Source organism: Chanodichthys erythropterus, chromosome 13 (assembly GCF_024489055.1).
Source record: "Chanodichthys erythropterus isolate Z2021 chromosome 13, ASM2448905v1, whole genome shotgun sequence".
In the NCBI taxonomy this organism is placed as follows: domain Eukaryota; kingdom Metazoa; phylum Chordata; class Actinopteri; order Cypriniformes; family Xenocyprididae; genus Chanodichthys; species Chanodichthys erythropterus.
This window is the reverse complement of record NC_090233.1, coordinates 49860479-49876499: the sequence shown is the minus strand read 5'-3', so window position 1 is coordinate 49876499 and position 16021 is coordinate 49860479. Positions and strand designations below refer to the sequence as shown.

The following is a 16021-nucleotide window of genomic DNA, read 5'->3' as shown; positions in this document are numbered from 1 at the left end:
TCCGTGTTGAGTTTCTGTTTGTCATGTACTTATCATCCAGGAGGAGCTTTTATAGGGAGGTTTCCCCTTCACACACACATAGATAATGTGTGTGTTGGTGTTAGTGCGGGTTTGTTGGTGCCTTTTGTAAGGTAAATGATTGACGAGAGTCCATTTGTAGAATTCATCCAGTGGTCATTCATACAGAAGTCATTATTTACCATTCATTTTCCAGTTCATGTCACTGATGCTGAATGCTTAAAATACTGTACCTCCACTGTATTATATTGTTGAGATTTGAATGGGATACTTCTAAATAAGTGAACATGAAAATTATTCATCATTTTAAAGGGTTAGTTCACCCAAAAGTTAACATTTCTGTCATTAATTACTCACCCTCATGTCGTTCCACACCCATAAAACCTTCGTTCTGCTTCGGTACGCAAATTAAGATATTTTTGATGAAATCCGAGAGGTATTTTCTCGTCCATAGACAGGAATATAATCACCACTTTCAAGGTCCAAAAAGATACTAAAGACATTGTTAAAACAGTTGACCTGACTCAAGTGGTTCAACCTTAAAGGGTTAGTTCACCCAAAAATGAAAATTTTGTCATTAATGACTCACCCTCATGTCGTTTCAAACCCGTAAGACCTCCGTTCTTCTTCAGAACACAGTATAAGATATTTTAGATTTAGTCCAAGAGCTTTCTGTCCCTCCATTGAAAATGTATGTACGGTAGACTGTCCATGACCAGAAAAGTAATAAAAACATCATCAAAGTAGTCCATGTGACATCAGTGGGTCAGTTAGAATTTTTTGAAGCATCGAAAATACATTTTGGTCCAAAAATAACAAAAACTATGACTTTATTCAGCATTTTCTTCTCTTCCAGAATCCTTTCCATTGAATTGATTCAATTGAATCCTTTCATCTGTCGGCGTTGGTAATGCACTTTTATGTCGCCGTGGTTGTTTTTGGCGATTAGGACATCTGCGACATTTTGAAGCATCGAAATACATTTTGGTCCAAAAATAACAAAAACTACGACTTTATTCAGCATTGTCTTCTCTTCCAGGTCTGTTGTCAATCCGCGTTCACGACTCTGCTTCTTCTTCTTCTTCTTTCCTGTTTTATGGCGGTTGGCATCCAGCTTATTGGTGCATTACCGCCCCCTTCTGCTCCGGAGTGTGGTTCTCGACTCCGCAGTGACGCTGCTGATGTAAGACGCTGCTGACGTGTTATCTGGTGCGCCTGAGCTTCATTTACAGTCTGAGGGAGCTATTCTACATTTTTTGTATTTTGGTATTGCTATATTTTTTAAAATGGTGCGTAAGTGTGCATGTCGCGGATGTCCTAATCGCCAAAAACAACCACGGCGATATAAAAGTGCATTACCAACGCCGACAGATGAAAGGATTCAATGGAATCAATTCAATGGAAAGGATTCCGGAATAGAAGACAATGCTGAATAAAGTCGTAGTTTTTGTTATTTTTGGACCAAAATGTATTTTCAATGCTTCGAAAAATTCTAACTAACCCACTGATGTCACATGGACTACTTTGATGATGTTTGTATCACCTTTCTGGTCATGGACAGTATACCGTACATACATTTTCAATGGAGGGACAGAAAGCTCTCTGACTAAATCTAAAATATCTTAAACTGTGTTCTGAAGATGAACGGCGGTCTTACGGGTTTGGAACGACATGAGGGTGAGTCATTAATGACAAAATTTTCATTTTTGGGTGAACTAACACTTTAATGTTATGAAGCGACGAGAATACATTTTGTGCTAAAAACAAAACAAAAATAAGGGCTTTATTCTACAATATCTTCTCTTCCCTGTCATTATCCATACGCAGGTGACGCAGTAAGCACAGTGAAGTCTTCCGTGTTTACGTCTGAATGCTGGCTCAGTATTGGTCAAAGCTGATCAGGTGAGCGCATGTGTGTGATGCTGACTCAGAAGCTGGCCAATAATGAGTCAGCGTTCTGACGTAGAACCTGGAAGCGCTGGACGTAAACAGCGTAGGAGAATGACACAGAAGAGAAGATATTGTTGAATTAAGTCCTTATTTTTGTTTTGTTTTTGCGCACAAAATGTATTCTCATTGCTTCAAAACATTAAGGTTGAATCACTGAAGTCACATGGGCTATTTTAACAATGTCTTTAGTGTTTTTCTGGATCTTGAAAGTGTTGGTTAAATTATAGTCTATGGATGAGTCATATACCTCTCGGATTTCATCAAAAATATCTTAATTTGTGAACGAAGGTCTTACGAGTGTAGAAAGACATGAGGGGGAGTAATTAATGACAGAATTTTTATTTTGGGGTGAACTAACCCTTTAATGCTCAGCTGTGATGATGACTTTACATGCGGTGTTTCAGGTTTTGGGACACAGAGTCACTGGAATTGAATTTGCCCTTGGAATATTTGAGATGGAATATGAGATGCATCATGTCTGGAATAAAAAGAATGAAAAGAATTAGGGAAAAATGCAATGAACAGATAAAGAGAGAAGCCAAAATATCACCAGTACACATACTTGTTCAGTGGAAGTAGCTGCCTGTGGGTGAACACGGCTTCATGGGTCATTAAATATGAATACTGTCCCTGTAATTTGAGGCCAAAAGAATTACGGAGGTACGGTAGCTGTAGGAACAACCCGTTTTTCTGAGATTGCCATTATTAAACGTGTTTGTGCATCTTAAATTCTGCGTAAGCCGCCTGCCGTGCAACATGTCCCTCACATCTGCATGGTAATGAGTTTCTGAAGAGCTCAAAAGGAAGAGAAATACAGCTAATGACCCTGAACCGTTAACAAATTTAGCACTAAAGACCCCATTAGGTGCTAACCAGAATTTAAATAAGAGTAAAAAACATCCCTCCGTTTAACTTTCAACTAAATGCAACGTATTTACTACTGCATTGTGCTATATATAACTTCAAAAACACAATGGACAGTGAACATGTGATGTGTTCATGAAATGTGTGTACAGAGGTCAATTTCACAAAGAGTTCACATTCTGATCATGAAGATGGCTTCAAATTCTGTGATAGCTGACGATATAGGTATTCAATGATAAAATCAAACATTCTTTGTTTTTACTCAAAATAGAGAACAGACAGGTCCGCTATGGGCAAAGGATGTAATGCTACAGTTTTTAGAGCAGAAATGAGTAACAGCAGACATACTACATACTACATACTTAGAAAGCTCCCTAAACTTGCCTGAAATGTAAACCAACTTGTTGGTGCAGCCCATGTGTGTCCTTTAATATGACACAAATGTTTAAAGGATTAGAGCATTGTTCCACTGGTATAAATGTACCAGTAATAAAGTAATACAAATAAATGAATAAAATGTATTTATATTAGTTGTGTGTGTGCCTGTACTTGTTTTGGCTATACTTGTGAGGACCAGATGTCTTACTTATATTGTGGAATACTTTCACAAGCCACTAGTGAGGACATTGACTGGTCCTCACTATTTTAAAAGACTTATAAATCAACCAGAAGATGTCTTTATTTAAATCTAGTGATGGTTACATGTTTCTGTGATGGGTTAGGTGATAGAAAATATCATTGACCTGATATATACCTCACTAAGATAGCAAAACAAACCTGTGTGTGTGTGTGCAAATTGTTTTGCAGAGCCTTTTTTCTGTACACAAATCTGAACTTTTATCAGCTTTTGTTAAACATAAAGGGTAGACTGGGGTAAGATGTCCCCTGGGGCAAGATGACCCACCTTATTTTTTTCTCTCTTGACCATAGATGGCACAAAATTTCAAAATTTCTGAATATCAACATTTGTGAGATTTAGATTGGCTGATCTAATTTTGTGTCTCTGGAAAATAGTGACGTATTATGTTGGATATCACAGTTTTGTTGTGTCTTGTTAATGAGGGATTTGTGGACACATTCATGTAAAGATGTGTGGAGTAAAATTTATAGTTTTTAAGTAAAAAGATTAGACCCCTCCCATTTAAATACAGACATCTTTGTACATTTCAGACATCTTTGCTTTTAATAAAACCTAGTAGAGTGGAATAATTACATTTGCATTCACAGTGTTGCTATTATGACAAACCTTCAATTAAAATATGGGGAATTAAATAAGTAAATATTCATATGCCCAGTGTTGGGGAGTAACTAGTTACAAAGCAAAATCCCCAGAGTTAAATCAACTCTGCTCTGGTTCCTCTCTACATGGAGTTAAAATAACACTGAAGCAGAGTTAAAGTTAATGAGATAATATGCTGTTTATGGAGTTGTTTATTCAGATCTTGAGAGATTTAATGTCTTTTATCTTCAGTAGATTTCATCTAAGGCTGTGGCTGGAAGTCATTTGTAGTTATTGTGTTTCTATTCAGTGATTCTGCTTGTTAACAGCAGGTGTTCATCACTAATGCCCAATCATAACTTAATTAATCACTTATCTCATTAACTTTAACTCTGCTTCTGTGTTACTTAACACTATATAGAGAGGGACCATATGCAATCTGAGCAGAGTTGATTTAACTCTGGGGATTTTGCTGTGTATATAATGGCGTACAAAATAACTGTAAATGTAATCCACTGAGAAAAAAAATGTGTCATTAAATTACAGTTACTTATGCAAATGAACGATTACAAAGGGGGTTACATCTGAATATTTTCTGTAAAAAGCTAGGATATGTTGAATAATATTAATTTGCTGCTTTTAATTTGCTGTACTTAACCTCAGAATGATCTTAAAGCAAAAAGAGGTGCTAAAGTCTGATTTTGTTGTGGCTGTGCTTTAAAATTAAATTATTATAATCTTAATTCAAGTGATGAAGGATTTTAAGGTTATTAGGGGTTAACCCTGCCTGCATGTTTGAAATGATAAACAGTTGAAAACATACCTTAGAAATGTAGAAAAGTAAACAAAAAATAATCAAATGTAATCAGTTATTACTTTAATAAAGTAATTGAAATAGATACACTACTTATTACATTTTAAATAGGGTAATTTGTAATCTGTCACCTATTACTTTTAAAAAGTAACCTTCCCAACATGGCATATGCATGTATGTAAGTTATAGAATAATTTTACCTTTCAGATGAATCTCTTTTACTGGTTTTTATTGGTTTTATTGGCTTTGTCTGTCATCGGTTATTCAATTATTATCAACTAAATTGTCGAAATAAAATTTTAAATACAAGTTTATTTAGTATTTTTATATTAATGACACTTTAAAAATATATAAATATTAATAAGAATTTATTTTTCCAGGGTGGGCTTCTTACCCTATAGGGGACCAACTTACCCCTCTCTTAATACTTGACATTTTGAGCTATAACTAAATTAGCAAATGTGTTTATTTCCTATAATAACACATTGGCTGATGCATCATCATCCTACATATGCTAAACTTATATCTAAATATATTACAATTTAAAAGAAAATCTGCATTGTTCCTAAGGTGGGCATCTTCCCCATCCTACCCTATTTTTATTTTGTTTGTTTGTTGTTTATACTATTTTGGTAGTAGGCTACTTTACATTATTGAGCCATGTTGTCTCAAAAAGGCAAGTTGTGTTAAATTAATTTTTTTACTTAATGTTGTTTTATTGTCTATATACTAATAATGTTAATGTTCATTGTGTACGTGATTAATGTTTGTTAATGTTATTAAAGAATGTTTATACTAATGTTTTAGGTCAAGACTTTCATCATCAAAGCCCCATTCAGTCATTTCTATAGAAATTACACAACTAAAGCGACATGTTGTTGATAGTGAAAGTTTCCCATATTGCGAAAACAAAAAAAATCAGCATTTTATATTCTGATGTTTGCAGTTTTGTCAGTATTTTTAGTTCTAAACAACAGAAATCATTATTAAAATGATAAATATTATAATAGGTCTAATAAACTGTTGGAATATCACCTCCAAATTTCCTACAAATTTTAATTTAATTTGTAGCAAATAAATTTATATCGAAGTTTGAGACATTTTAATATGCTTTTCGCCCCTGAAACTAAATAAAACTACAGTAACAAGGCATTTCGTTAGAAACTAGGTTACTAAAGTACACTTTTCATAAGGGCAGAAGCCTACGGAATTTCAGCCGTCCACTGACAGTGCGCATGCGCAGTGCAACTTTTCCGCATTGGGCTCCTTCACGCTTCCTCATTGACAGCGCCTAAAGGAAGAAAGCAGCGTTCCCCTGTTTCATTTGCAGTTTTATATCGCTTTTACGTACTTTTGACATCTTAAATAACTCAGAAGATTTCTTTAAAAGTCTTGGAAAGCTCAGAAATGTCAAAGCCTCCCCCCAAACCAGCTAAACCAGGTAAGAGGTGCGCGTGGAGGAAAAAGCCTCGCAAACCTACTAAAGTTTCATTATACATTCACATATTTTTGCATTGTTTCGTTGCCTAATAGCTGTACAAACACGCGGATATTCGATGTCATGCAATGAAATGTATATAAGAGCATGCAATTCCGTGTCTTAGTGAACTTTATACTGCGGGTGGAGTTTGGCGTTTCTCCAGCGCAGCGCAGCGCAACTTTCTTTGCGCTTTTGGAGCTTTTTAAACGATTGTTCTCGGTTAACATGCCTAAAACGATAACATCTTGGCTTCACTGTTCAATAGATAAAATAAAACGATTGAAACGCCTTGCCATGGACGGCAGGATTGGGTTTGGAAAGAGAAATATCACTCAAGCAAACCACTGGCTGTGTTTCAGAACCTAGTGAGAAGCCTATCTAGACAGCGCGAGTGGTCAACGTAGACGCACAACCCATTTTTGGAAACCGCATTTCAGTTGCTGTTCGCGCCCTTGATGCCCAAAATGCTGTTTAGTTAGAAATTTCAACGGTTTTGAGTCACTACCATTGTCGTTCGAGTGACCATTTACTTCCCTAAATGAAAGAGCAGCTTCACTGTGCTTAGTGTGCAAAAAAAACACATGACATTTGGACTGGTTGTGCACAGTCAAAGGAACAGGTCAACCAATATTGTTTGTTCACAAATGATTTTTGACACAACTAAATATTTAGATTACAAAACTAAAGCATAAGGTTCATTATGACTATATTATTTTTTTATTATTATAATGCAGTTATTGTATGCAAAATCATTTGAATGGTCCAAGTAGTCGCAAATTTATTAAGTTGAAATTAAGTTGAAAACAGTACAGTTTAGTACAGTTTACTCAGAATGTGGGTCTGCGATGTCCACCATGCAAATGTTACAATTTGCGTAGGATGGAATGTTTGGAATATTTAACATGTAATGTTTAGAAGTGGCCAGAGTGTTTCCATTTCACAGTCTGATATGTGTAGGAAGTTTGGGAGGAGCCAGTTGGATCCCACGTAGCAGGGCTTATTTGGTTGTTACAGGCCACATGGAAATACCTTTGCAGAAAGGAAGTACCCTTTGTTGTGCTTATAATGGTTTGTTTATTTATATATTTTGACCTCAGGCCTTGGGTTCCTCTGGCCTTGAGGCTTACACACTTTTGTCATGGGGTTTGCTACGTTTAGTTCTGATGTGATGGTGTTTTGCATATAGATGGGCTGATAGGTGAAGATAAAGGTTTAACAGGTGAAGTCTGTTTTGCCTCTAAACGGGCAACACTGGTCCTAAAAATGTGTATAAAATGCTTTGGATTTCCTGTAAATGATCATTTGAAACATGTAAGTAACATCCATTTGTTTTAAACAGGTCAGGTCAAGGTGTACAGGGCTTTATTCACCTTTGACCCAAGGACGGTGAGTTTCATTCTTACAAGTTCCCTTTTGTTTAGATATATTGATTGTTTTAGCTCGACAGGAGTGAGTTCATCATGTCTATTTTCCTCTTTTTCAGCCAGATGAACTGTACTTTGAGGAAGGAGACATTCTGTACATCTCAGATACTGTACGTTTATGATCTCTCTTGGTACTGCTTGGAAGTACTGATACTTCCTCCTGTGATTATGTTGATATTCATTACTTCCATGATTTTCTAGTAATTGCTGGGTTTGTTTTCAGAGTGACAGTAACTGGTGGAAAGGGACATGCAGGGGAAGGACTGGTCTTATTCCCAGTAATTACGGTAAGGAAAGCAAGTGGCAAACTAGAACCTACAAACAATAAAACCATATAGTACACCAGTGCTTCCCACACATAGACTTTACTTGGGCGGGCCGCCCTGGTATAATAATGGCCGCCCAAGTATATTTGGAGACACATTTTTGCTTTTATTATTTTTATGCTCTTATACTTTTATATCTGTCCAATATAATGAAACCATCCGCGATCGATTAACTAATCTTTTCGTACCTTCTCGTTATGTGTGTGTCAGAACTGTTTACTCCCGCTGACATTCCCACGGGCGCTGCATTTTGCGAAGTCACAACAGGGCGCTGTTGCGCGTTCTACAAGCTCGCGCAACAGTGCTTCAGACTGCTTCAAAGTGATTCTCAATCAATGAAAAGCGCAGATTTATGCCAAGTGATTACTAATGAACTCAAGTTGATGAATTATTACAATGTCTGCTTTGTAACATAGCCTTTATATAAAATGTTTTATACGGTTGTTTTATAATCTAAAGGATCAGCCTACAGTAGTACAGACATTTCAAAATAAGAGTCCCGGTGTATTGCGGGCTTGTTTATAATTAAAAGTCACACGCTAAGTTTTTTTCTTTTTGTTTTGGGCATTATTGGTATTTTAGTTGCATAATAAATTATATTTAATTTGATTTCCATTTAATTCTTAGTAAATTATTGTAGTCTCCCCCACAGGAAGAAAAGAATAAGAACATTATTTGACATATTATTCATTATATAAATTTTACTAGTAAAATCTGTGTCCCGTTCACTGAGAGAGACACTATATGACAGCAAGGAGAACATAGGAAAAGGATAACCATTTAAATACTGTAATTTTGCATAATTTACAATGCATAATATTAGTATGTAATTAAATGTAATATGCTATGTAATTAAAATTAATTTCAATAAATAAAAATACTGTTAAAAATCACACATTGTTTGTTTGTCACATGTAGTAGACCTTTTTTGTGCAATGGGTGATGGGAGGATTTTTCACCCGGCTACCACCGCAAGTATATTTCAAACCTGTGGGAAGCACTGTACACCTTCAGTGACTTTTTGGCTTTTGTAAAACGTTAACAAAATGTGTATATAAATGTGACTTTTAAAGACTTTTATGATGTCGGGAAAGTTTTATTAGAGATGTAACTGTTACCATTGCGCATATACTTGGGGTTAGGGAACGAATCCCAGCCTTAAGAATAAGTAAACTTTTCTGCTTATCTTTTCGTGTGCTATTATTGTTTTTAAGTGAACAGACTTCTGCTTGGCAGAAAATAAAATGGGTGAAAATAGCATTGCCATTGGTATACATTGGGGATGCATATGAAAACTTTGGCCTATACCGATAATTCTTTATATTTGAAAGCCGATAGCCGATATATTGGCCGATAAATCTAAATCCGCATTTTTATATAATTTTTTAGAGCCTGATTACAAAAACAAAAGTCTCCCCATTAAAAGCCATGTCCCAAACACACAATTACTATGTTCTCATTATAATATTATGTAGCCTATATGACAGACTTGCGCTCCACGTGTTGAACTTAACTGTATTTTCCTTTTTTGAAGTGATTTCAATCATATTTCAAGCAATTCAAAACCATCATGGTGAACGGTGCGCATCTGAAGTGTCTGAAGCCATTATTTATCAGCTTTAATATATCAGCCAAACTTTCTTAATATTCTTATTTTATATATCTGCTGATACCGATATGGTGGCCGATATATCGTGCATCCATAGTGTACATGCATCTTTCAGAGTATCATTTTTACGTTGGTGTGATTTGTCTTTTTCCAGTGGCTGAACAAGCAGAGTCCATAGACAACCCCATGCATGAAGCGGCCAAGCGAGGTACTCGAATTCAGACCCATTTAGCATTTTGTTTGTTTGTTAAAGTGGTGAAACAATCAAATGATTTGTGTAAATGCAGGTAATCTGAGCTGGCTCAGAGAGTGTTTGGATAATAAGGTTGGCATCAACGGACTGGACAAAGCAGGGAACACCTCTCTGTACTGGGCCTGTCACGGAGGGCATAAAGGTAAAAGATGAACACATTGGTAAAAACGCATACTTGGACTGTTTACAAATGCTAATATCTGAGGCGCAGCAGTAGCGCACAAGCTTGCCACCAATAGGAATTCAATTTTGTCTATTGACGGCACAGAGAAAAGCACCATAAATGAATTTTATGCAAACAGATGAGTAAAATAAATTGTTTGTTCTTAGATGTGGTGGAGATTCTGCTGAGTCAGCCAAACTGTGAGCTCAATCAGCAGGTACGTCTAATGTTGGTTAAAATGTTTTTGATGAATCAATGTTCTGGAGATCAAATGCATTTTATGAACATTGAGATGGTGTGTATGCAAAAGTGATTGCAAAATTATAGATTTTTCAGGAAACTGTTCTTTACATTTGACTCAGTGTATCAAATGACGTGTGTTCATTTCCACAACAGAATAAACTGGGAGACACGGCTCTACACGCAGCTGCCTGGAAGGGTTATTCAGATATAGTTGAGATGTTGCTCAATAAAAGTAAGTAAATACATTTTTCCTCTCATTAAAGGATTAGTTCATTCTCAAATAACTTTTTCCTGATAATTTACTCACCCCCCATGTCATCCAAGATGTTCATGTCCTTCTTTCTTCAGTCGAAAAGAAATTAAGGTTTTTGATGAAAACATTCCAGGATTTTTCTCCTTATAGTGGACTTCAATAGAGGCCAAACGGTTGAAGGTCAAAATCACAGTTTCAGTGCAGCTTCAAAGAGCTTTAAACGATACCAGACGAGAAATAAGGGTCTTATCTAGTGAAACAAATGAACGCAGCGCCAGTTCCATTTTTTCCATAAGTAGAATAGGGAAGGCGTAGGACATACATCGTAAGCTTTTTGAAGAATAAGAAAGTGCGGTTTTGGCGGAAGCACTTGGTAGGCGATCATTTGTCTTTATAAAGCATATACATTTACATTTTTTTCGAAAATGTGCGATGGTTTCTGTAGATAAGACCCTTATTCCTCGTCTGGTATCGTTTAAAGCCCTTTGAAGCTGCACTGAAACTGTAATTTTGACCTTCAACCTTACATTCTGTGATACAAGGATGGGGTAAAAATATTGATTAATTAACTTTCATCTTTAAAGATTTTAAGCTCTTTGTTTTTAAGCTATTTTTGTATTGTGTTTTTTGAGATGTAAAGCACTTTGGGTCAACAAGTGTTGTTTTAAATGTGCTATATAAATAAATGTTGATTTGATCCAATATTTGTTCTTAAAAGAATTTGGCTTTATGTTTATAAGTAGTGTTTTAGTAAACAAAGTTTTTTTAGGTCTTATATTTAATCTTAAAGGGATATTTTCACCAAAAATGAAAATGATCCCATGATTTACTCAGCATCAAGCCTTCCTAGGTGTATATGACTTTCTTCTTTCAGCCGAACACAAAACTTTATAAACTATTATCACTGGGCATTTGCATTTGCAAGAGAGTCAAGTTCCTGTGGAAGGGTGACCTCTGACCCGACGTATTTCTATCTGTCTGTCTATCGTTCATCCATCCATCCATCATTCTCTTTCATCCATCCATCTATCGTCTGTCTGTCTATCTCTCTCTCTATCCATCCATCATTCTATCGTCCATCCATCCATCATCGTATCTTTCACAAAAACCATGCAACTCGCTAGTGAACGCGTGTATGCCGATTACTGGAAGCCAGTGATTATAGTTTATAAAGTTTTAAATATGGGTATTTTTCTTAAAAAAACACATTGCGTCACTTCAGAAGGCCTTTATTAACCCACTGGAGTCATATGGACTCTTTTATGATGGATGGATATGCTTTGAAGCTTGGAAGAGCCAGGATATTATTTAATATAGCTCTGATTGTGTTTGGCTGAAAGAAGATAGTCATATACACCTAGGATGGCTTGAGGTTGAGTAAATCATTGGATAATTTTCATTTTTGGGTTAACTATCCCTTTAAACCATTAATATTTTAGTATTATTCATAAAGAATTTCTTTAATATCGAAGCAAAGTTAATATTGTAACTGGATTATTCTTAATTAAAACTGGAAGCGACCAATGGCAATCTTTATCATGCCAAAACAGAACTTGAAGCTTGACTTTAGCAAATGTTTACATTCAACAGAAATCCAGCTGTATTTGATTTAACTTCACATGGATTATATGAAAATAATGAAATCATTTTACACAAAATGGGCCTCATAAAACATGAGCAGGTTCATAAAATGATTCTTATGCAAAGTCATATTATGCGCGATGTCTTTGTAATAAATCAAGTACCAATAAGTGATAATTTTTAATCTGTATCTGCATCTTTTTTCATTGCTTATATCGCGTATGTGTGTTCATATCGTAGATGCCAGGACAGACATCCTCAACAATGAGAAGAAGACAGCTCTGGATATGGCCACCAACGCACAAAGTGCCTCTCTGCTAAAGAGGAAACTGGGAGGAGGTGAGTCAAAAGGCGTCTTCTTTCAGTTACCTCCTTCAGATGTCACTTCCTGTGAGATATTCACATAAATAACTGTGTCTGTTGAATTTACAGTGATTCTGCGCACCCACAGTAATGCCGAGGAGTATCTCGATGATGAAGACTCTGACTGAGAGAAGAGCAGCACTAATGAAGTCCATTCATTCCTACACTCATTCCAGCACAAACCATTATATGTATATAGATCTGATATCTGTGCGAGAAACATTACTTACAAAGGTTGGGAGGATTGCCACTGGTTGCCGCTGTCTGATAGTCTCAGCTTTCTTCTTTATTCCAGTTCATTGTAAAAGTATTGCAGTACTTGTCTGTTCAGTACATGTTTAGGATGGATACAGTGAACATTTGTTCTTCTATTTGCTGCTCCTCTCTTAACTGTATTTATTCTGTAAAATTGTCTTCTTGGTTTTAAAGTGCCTTCTTTAATAGGGAGATCGCCCAGGCAAAACGTCTCAGAGCCCTGGGTCTTTTTATTCCAATAGTTTTATGCACATGTATGTGGGTAAGCGTGTGTGTACACCCCTGAGCATTTTAAATTTTTGATTGTGTTTGTGTGTATGTGCATGTGTATGAGATGTTCTTGATGATGATAGAATTGCATGTAAATCCAAACATTACAACTATGCAAATAAATCAGTGGCATTTGCTTGATATGCAAGACTCAAGCTTGGAGCATGGGTATTTTAAAGTGTCCTCTTTTTACCTTGTATGCATTAATTTAGCCTTATTTTCTTAGGTTAAAAAAGGGTAGTTGACTTAAAAGGTTAGTTCACCCAAAAATGAAATTTCTCTCATTAATTACTCACCCTCATGTCGTTCCAAACCCGTAAGACAATGAACACAAATTAAGGTATTTTTTTTCAAAAATAAAAAAAAAAATTCATCAAAAATATCTTAAGTTGTGTACTGCAGTAAAGTTAGTTTAACGTTTGACATTCGTCAGACATTCGGTTTCATACCCAATTAAACTCTAAGCACATTTCACGTTTTCAGCCCAAACCAACTCAGATATGCATAAACAAATGTCCTTTGCATTGCACAAGGCTTAATTTCACCAAATAAAATATATAATAATTAGCCCTATAAATCAATTAAACAATTTAACTATATGACATTATGATATAAAACTAATGGTCAAATGTTCAGAAAAATATCCCCTTTATTGCACAAGGCTCTGTTTTTGGAATTAGCATTTCACTTATTTTATAATAATTTTTATTTTTATTTTAATGTATACAATACTGTAAATCCATTAAACCACAACACCATTTGACATGAAAGTATCAAACCAACTGTAAATTACTCAGAATATTATTCTCTATGATGCACAAGTCTTATTTTCCTGAGTAATAATCTGGTATTTTTATACGTCTTATTTTCCAGATTATAAATCTGGTATTTCTCATATACAGTACTAAACCCATTTATATCCATTAAACTACAACACCGTTTGACCTAAAACTGTCAAACCTACTGCAAATTACTCAGAATATTATTCTCTATGATGCACAAGGCTTATTTTCCAGATTAATAATCGGATATTTTTTTATATGTCTTATTTTCCAGATTATTAATCTGGTGTTTTTTTATATGCATTACTAAACACATTTAAATCCAATAAACTACAACAACGTATGGCCTAAAAGTGTCAAACCAACTGCAAATTACTCAGAATATTATTCTTTATGATGCACAAGGCTTGTTTTCCATATTTTTAATCTAGTGTTTTTCTTTTTTTTTTTTTTACAGTACTAAACCCATATTAATCCATTAAATTACAACACCGTTTGGCCTAAAAATGTCAAACCAACTGTAAATTACTCAGAATATTATTCTCTATGATGCACAAGGCTTCTTTTTCAAGATTAATAATATTATGGCTGTTATTTTTTTGACGGCCCGCTTTTCCGGTTTGATAATGAGGGCTCTTTAGGCTTAAAAGAACCCTAGATTCTATCCTTTCATGTGGAAAATGAGGAATCTTCGGTCTTCGAGCCGCAGGAAAGTAAGCTGGGTATATATTTTATATTTTAAAATATGTCAACCTTGGTTTTCCTGTATAGTTTTTTCTGAACATGTAGACAGCCAGGAGGCTGGTCCATCTCTAGCTGAGGCTCAGAGACAGGACCAGAGGTCCAGTATGGCCGCCGGGCGCCTCTTCGGTCTTGGAGCAAGTCACAAAGATGGCGGGACCCGAGGTGGAAGAAGCAGGTTATAAGGGAGGTGATCGATCGCAGACGCCAGCACCGTCGGTAATCGATTCCCTCTCTTTGCAAGGGTGACTTCACAACTGCCCTCGCCCCTTCTTCCTCCGCCTCCTGGGTTTTGGACTCGTTTAACATACTCAGGCACTTCTTAAACAGTCAGGCTGAAGGCTGGGCCCTTGATGAATATTTTTCTAAAGGCCTGCAAAGGGCTTGATAGTGAAAGAGGCTGTTTTACTCTTCAAAGAACCCTAGATTCCATCCTTCCTTGTGAAAGAAAAGGAAAAGAGGAATCTTGGGTCTTCGAGCTGCAGGAAGGTAAGCTGGGTTTATGTTTATGTGTATATATTGACCTTGTGTTCCTGCTTGGTTTTTCCTAAGTATGTAGTCGGAAAACGTTAGGGTTTTTTGGGAAAAGTTTGTTAGGTTGGCTAGAACGATATTTGTGCAGGCCACAAAATGGCCGCCTCTTAGCCACCATTGTACAGAGTAGGTTCTCCTCTGGTGTTAGCTAGAATAAGTTTGAGTTAGCACTCGTCACATCAGTTAATATTTATGACTAGTGTTGGCCTTAATCAGCCACCTCACATTGTTTGCATGTTGAGTTTTGATTTATTTCCTCTTATTTAGCTCTAATGGATTTAGCCTCCTTCTAGTTTAGCAGCTTGTGTTCACAAGTGTTGTTGGTCATGAGTTTTGCTCACTTAGTTTAGCACTGCCAGAGGTCTATGTTGGATCTCAGATGTTAAAATCCAAAGTTCCTCAGAATTGTAGAGACTTGGTGGTGTGTCTGATTAAAACACTTGAAAAGTTCTAGTCCTTACAGTCTTTATTTAATTCAGGATGCTTGAGTCTTGGACTCTTTGGCTGACCCAAGCACAAAGATACAGGGAGCAAATAAACATGACAGATGTTTGTAGGACAGGATTAACAGGATGGATAGGATGATCAGGATGGTCTTTTAATCACTACAAACCATACAAAAAGATAATCAGACTCAAACAATTCATAAATAAACATTAACAATATATATATATATATATATTCAATCCAAAATGATTATTAAACCCAATCCAAATAATTCAAATAAACAAATTCAAACCATACAATTGACACAAACAAACTTACGTAACGCATCCTAGACAACTCAAAGGACATGGTTGGGTGCCCATTCAAACACCCACTCCTCACCAATGCAAAAGAACAAAGGAAGGAAATTAGGTCTATTTATAGACCTTAACC

At 35.9% G+C, this 16021-nt stretch overlaps 1 protein-coding gene across 1 annotated transcript; it reads left to right on the top strand.

The window, feature by feature from the left end:
* Positions 1–6100: 6100 nt before the first annotated feature.
* Positions 6101–12822, top strand: ostf1 (osteoclast stimulating factor 1). Its single transcript, XM_067406259.1, has 10 exons — positions 6101–6306; positions 7685–7731; positions 7829–7879; positions 7993–8056; positions 9859–9912; positions 9992–10099; positions 10288–10337; positions 10517–10595; positions 12438–12536; positions 12630–12822. The coding sequence occupies exons 1-10, from the start codon at positions 6273–6275 to the stop codon at positions 12686–12688; spliced, it is 645 nt and encodes a 214-aa protein (XP_067262360.1). The 5' UTR covers positions 6101–6272; the 3' UTR covers positions 12689–12822.
* Positions 12823–16021: the final 3199 nt, after the last annotated feature.

Excerpts from the sequence above, each read along its gene's own strand:
- ostf1 (XM_067406259.1), top strand. The coding sequence starts at position 6,273 with ATGTCAAAGCCTCCCCCCAAACCAGCTAAACCAG. Across the intron at positions 8,057-9,858 it reads TCTTATTCCCAGTAATTACG|TGGCTGAACAAGCAGAGTCC; the intron begins GTAAGGAAAGCA and ends GTCTTTTTCCAG. Across the intron at positions 10,100-10,287 it reads CTGTCACGGAGGGCATAAAG|ATGTGGTGGAGATTCTGCTG; the intron begins GTAAAAGATGAA and ends GTTTGTTCTTAG.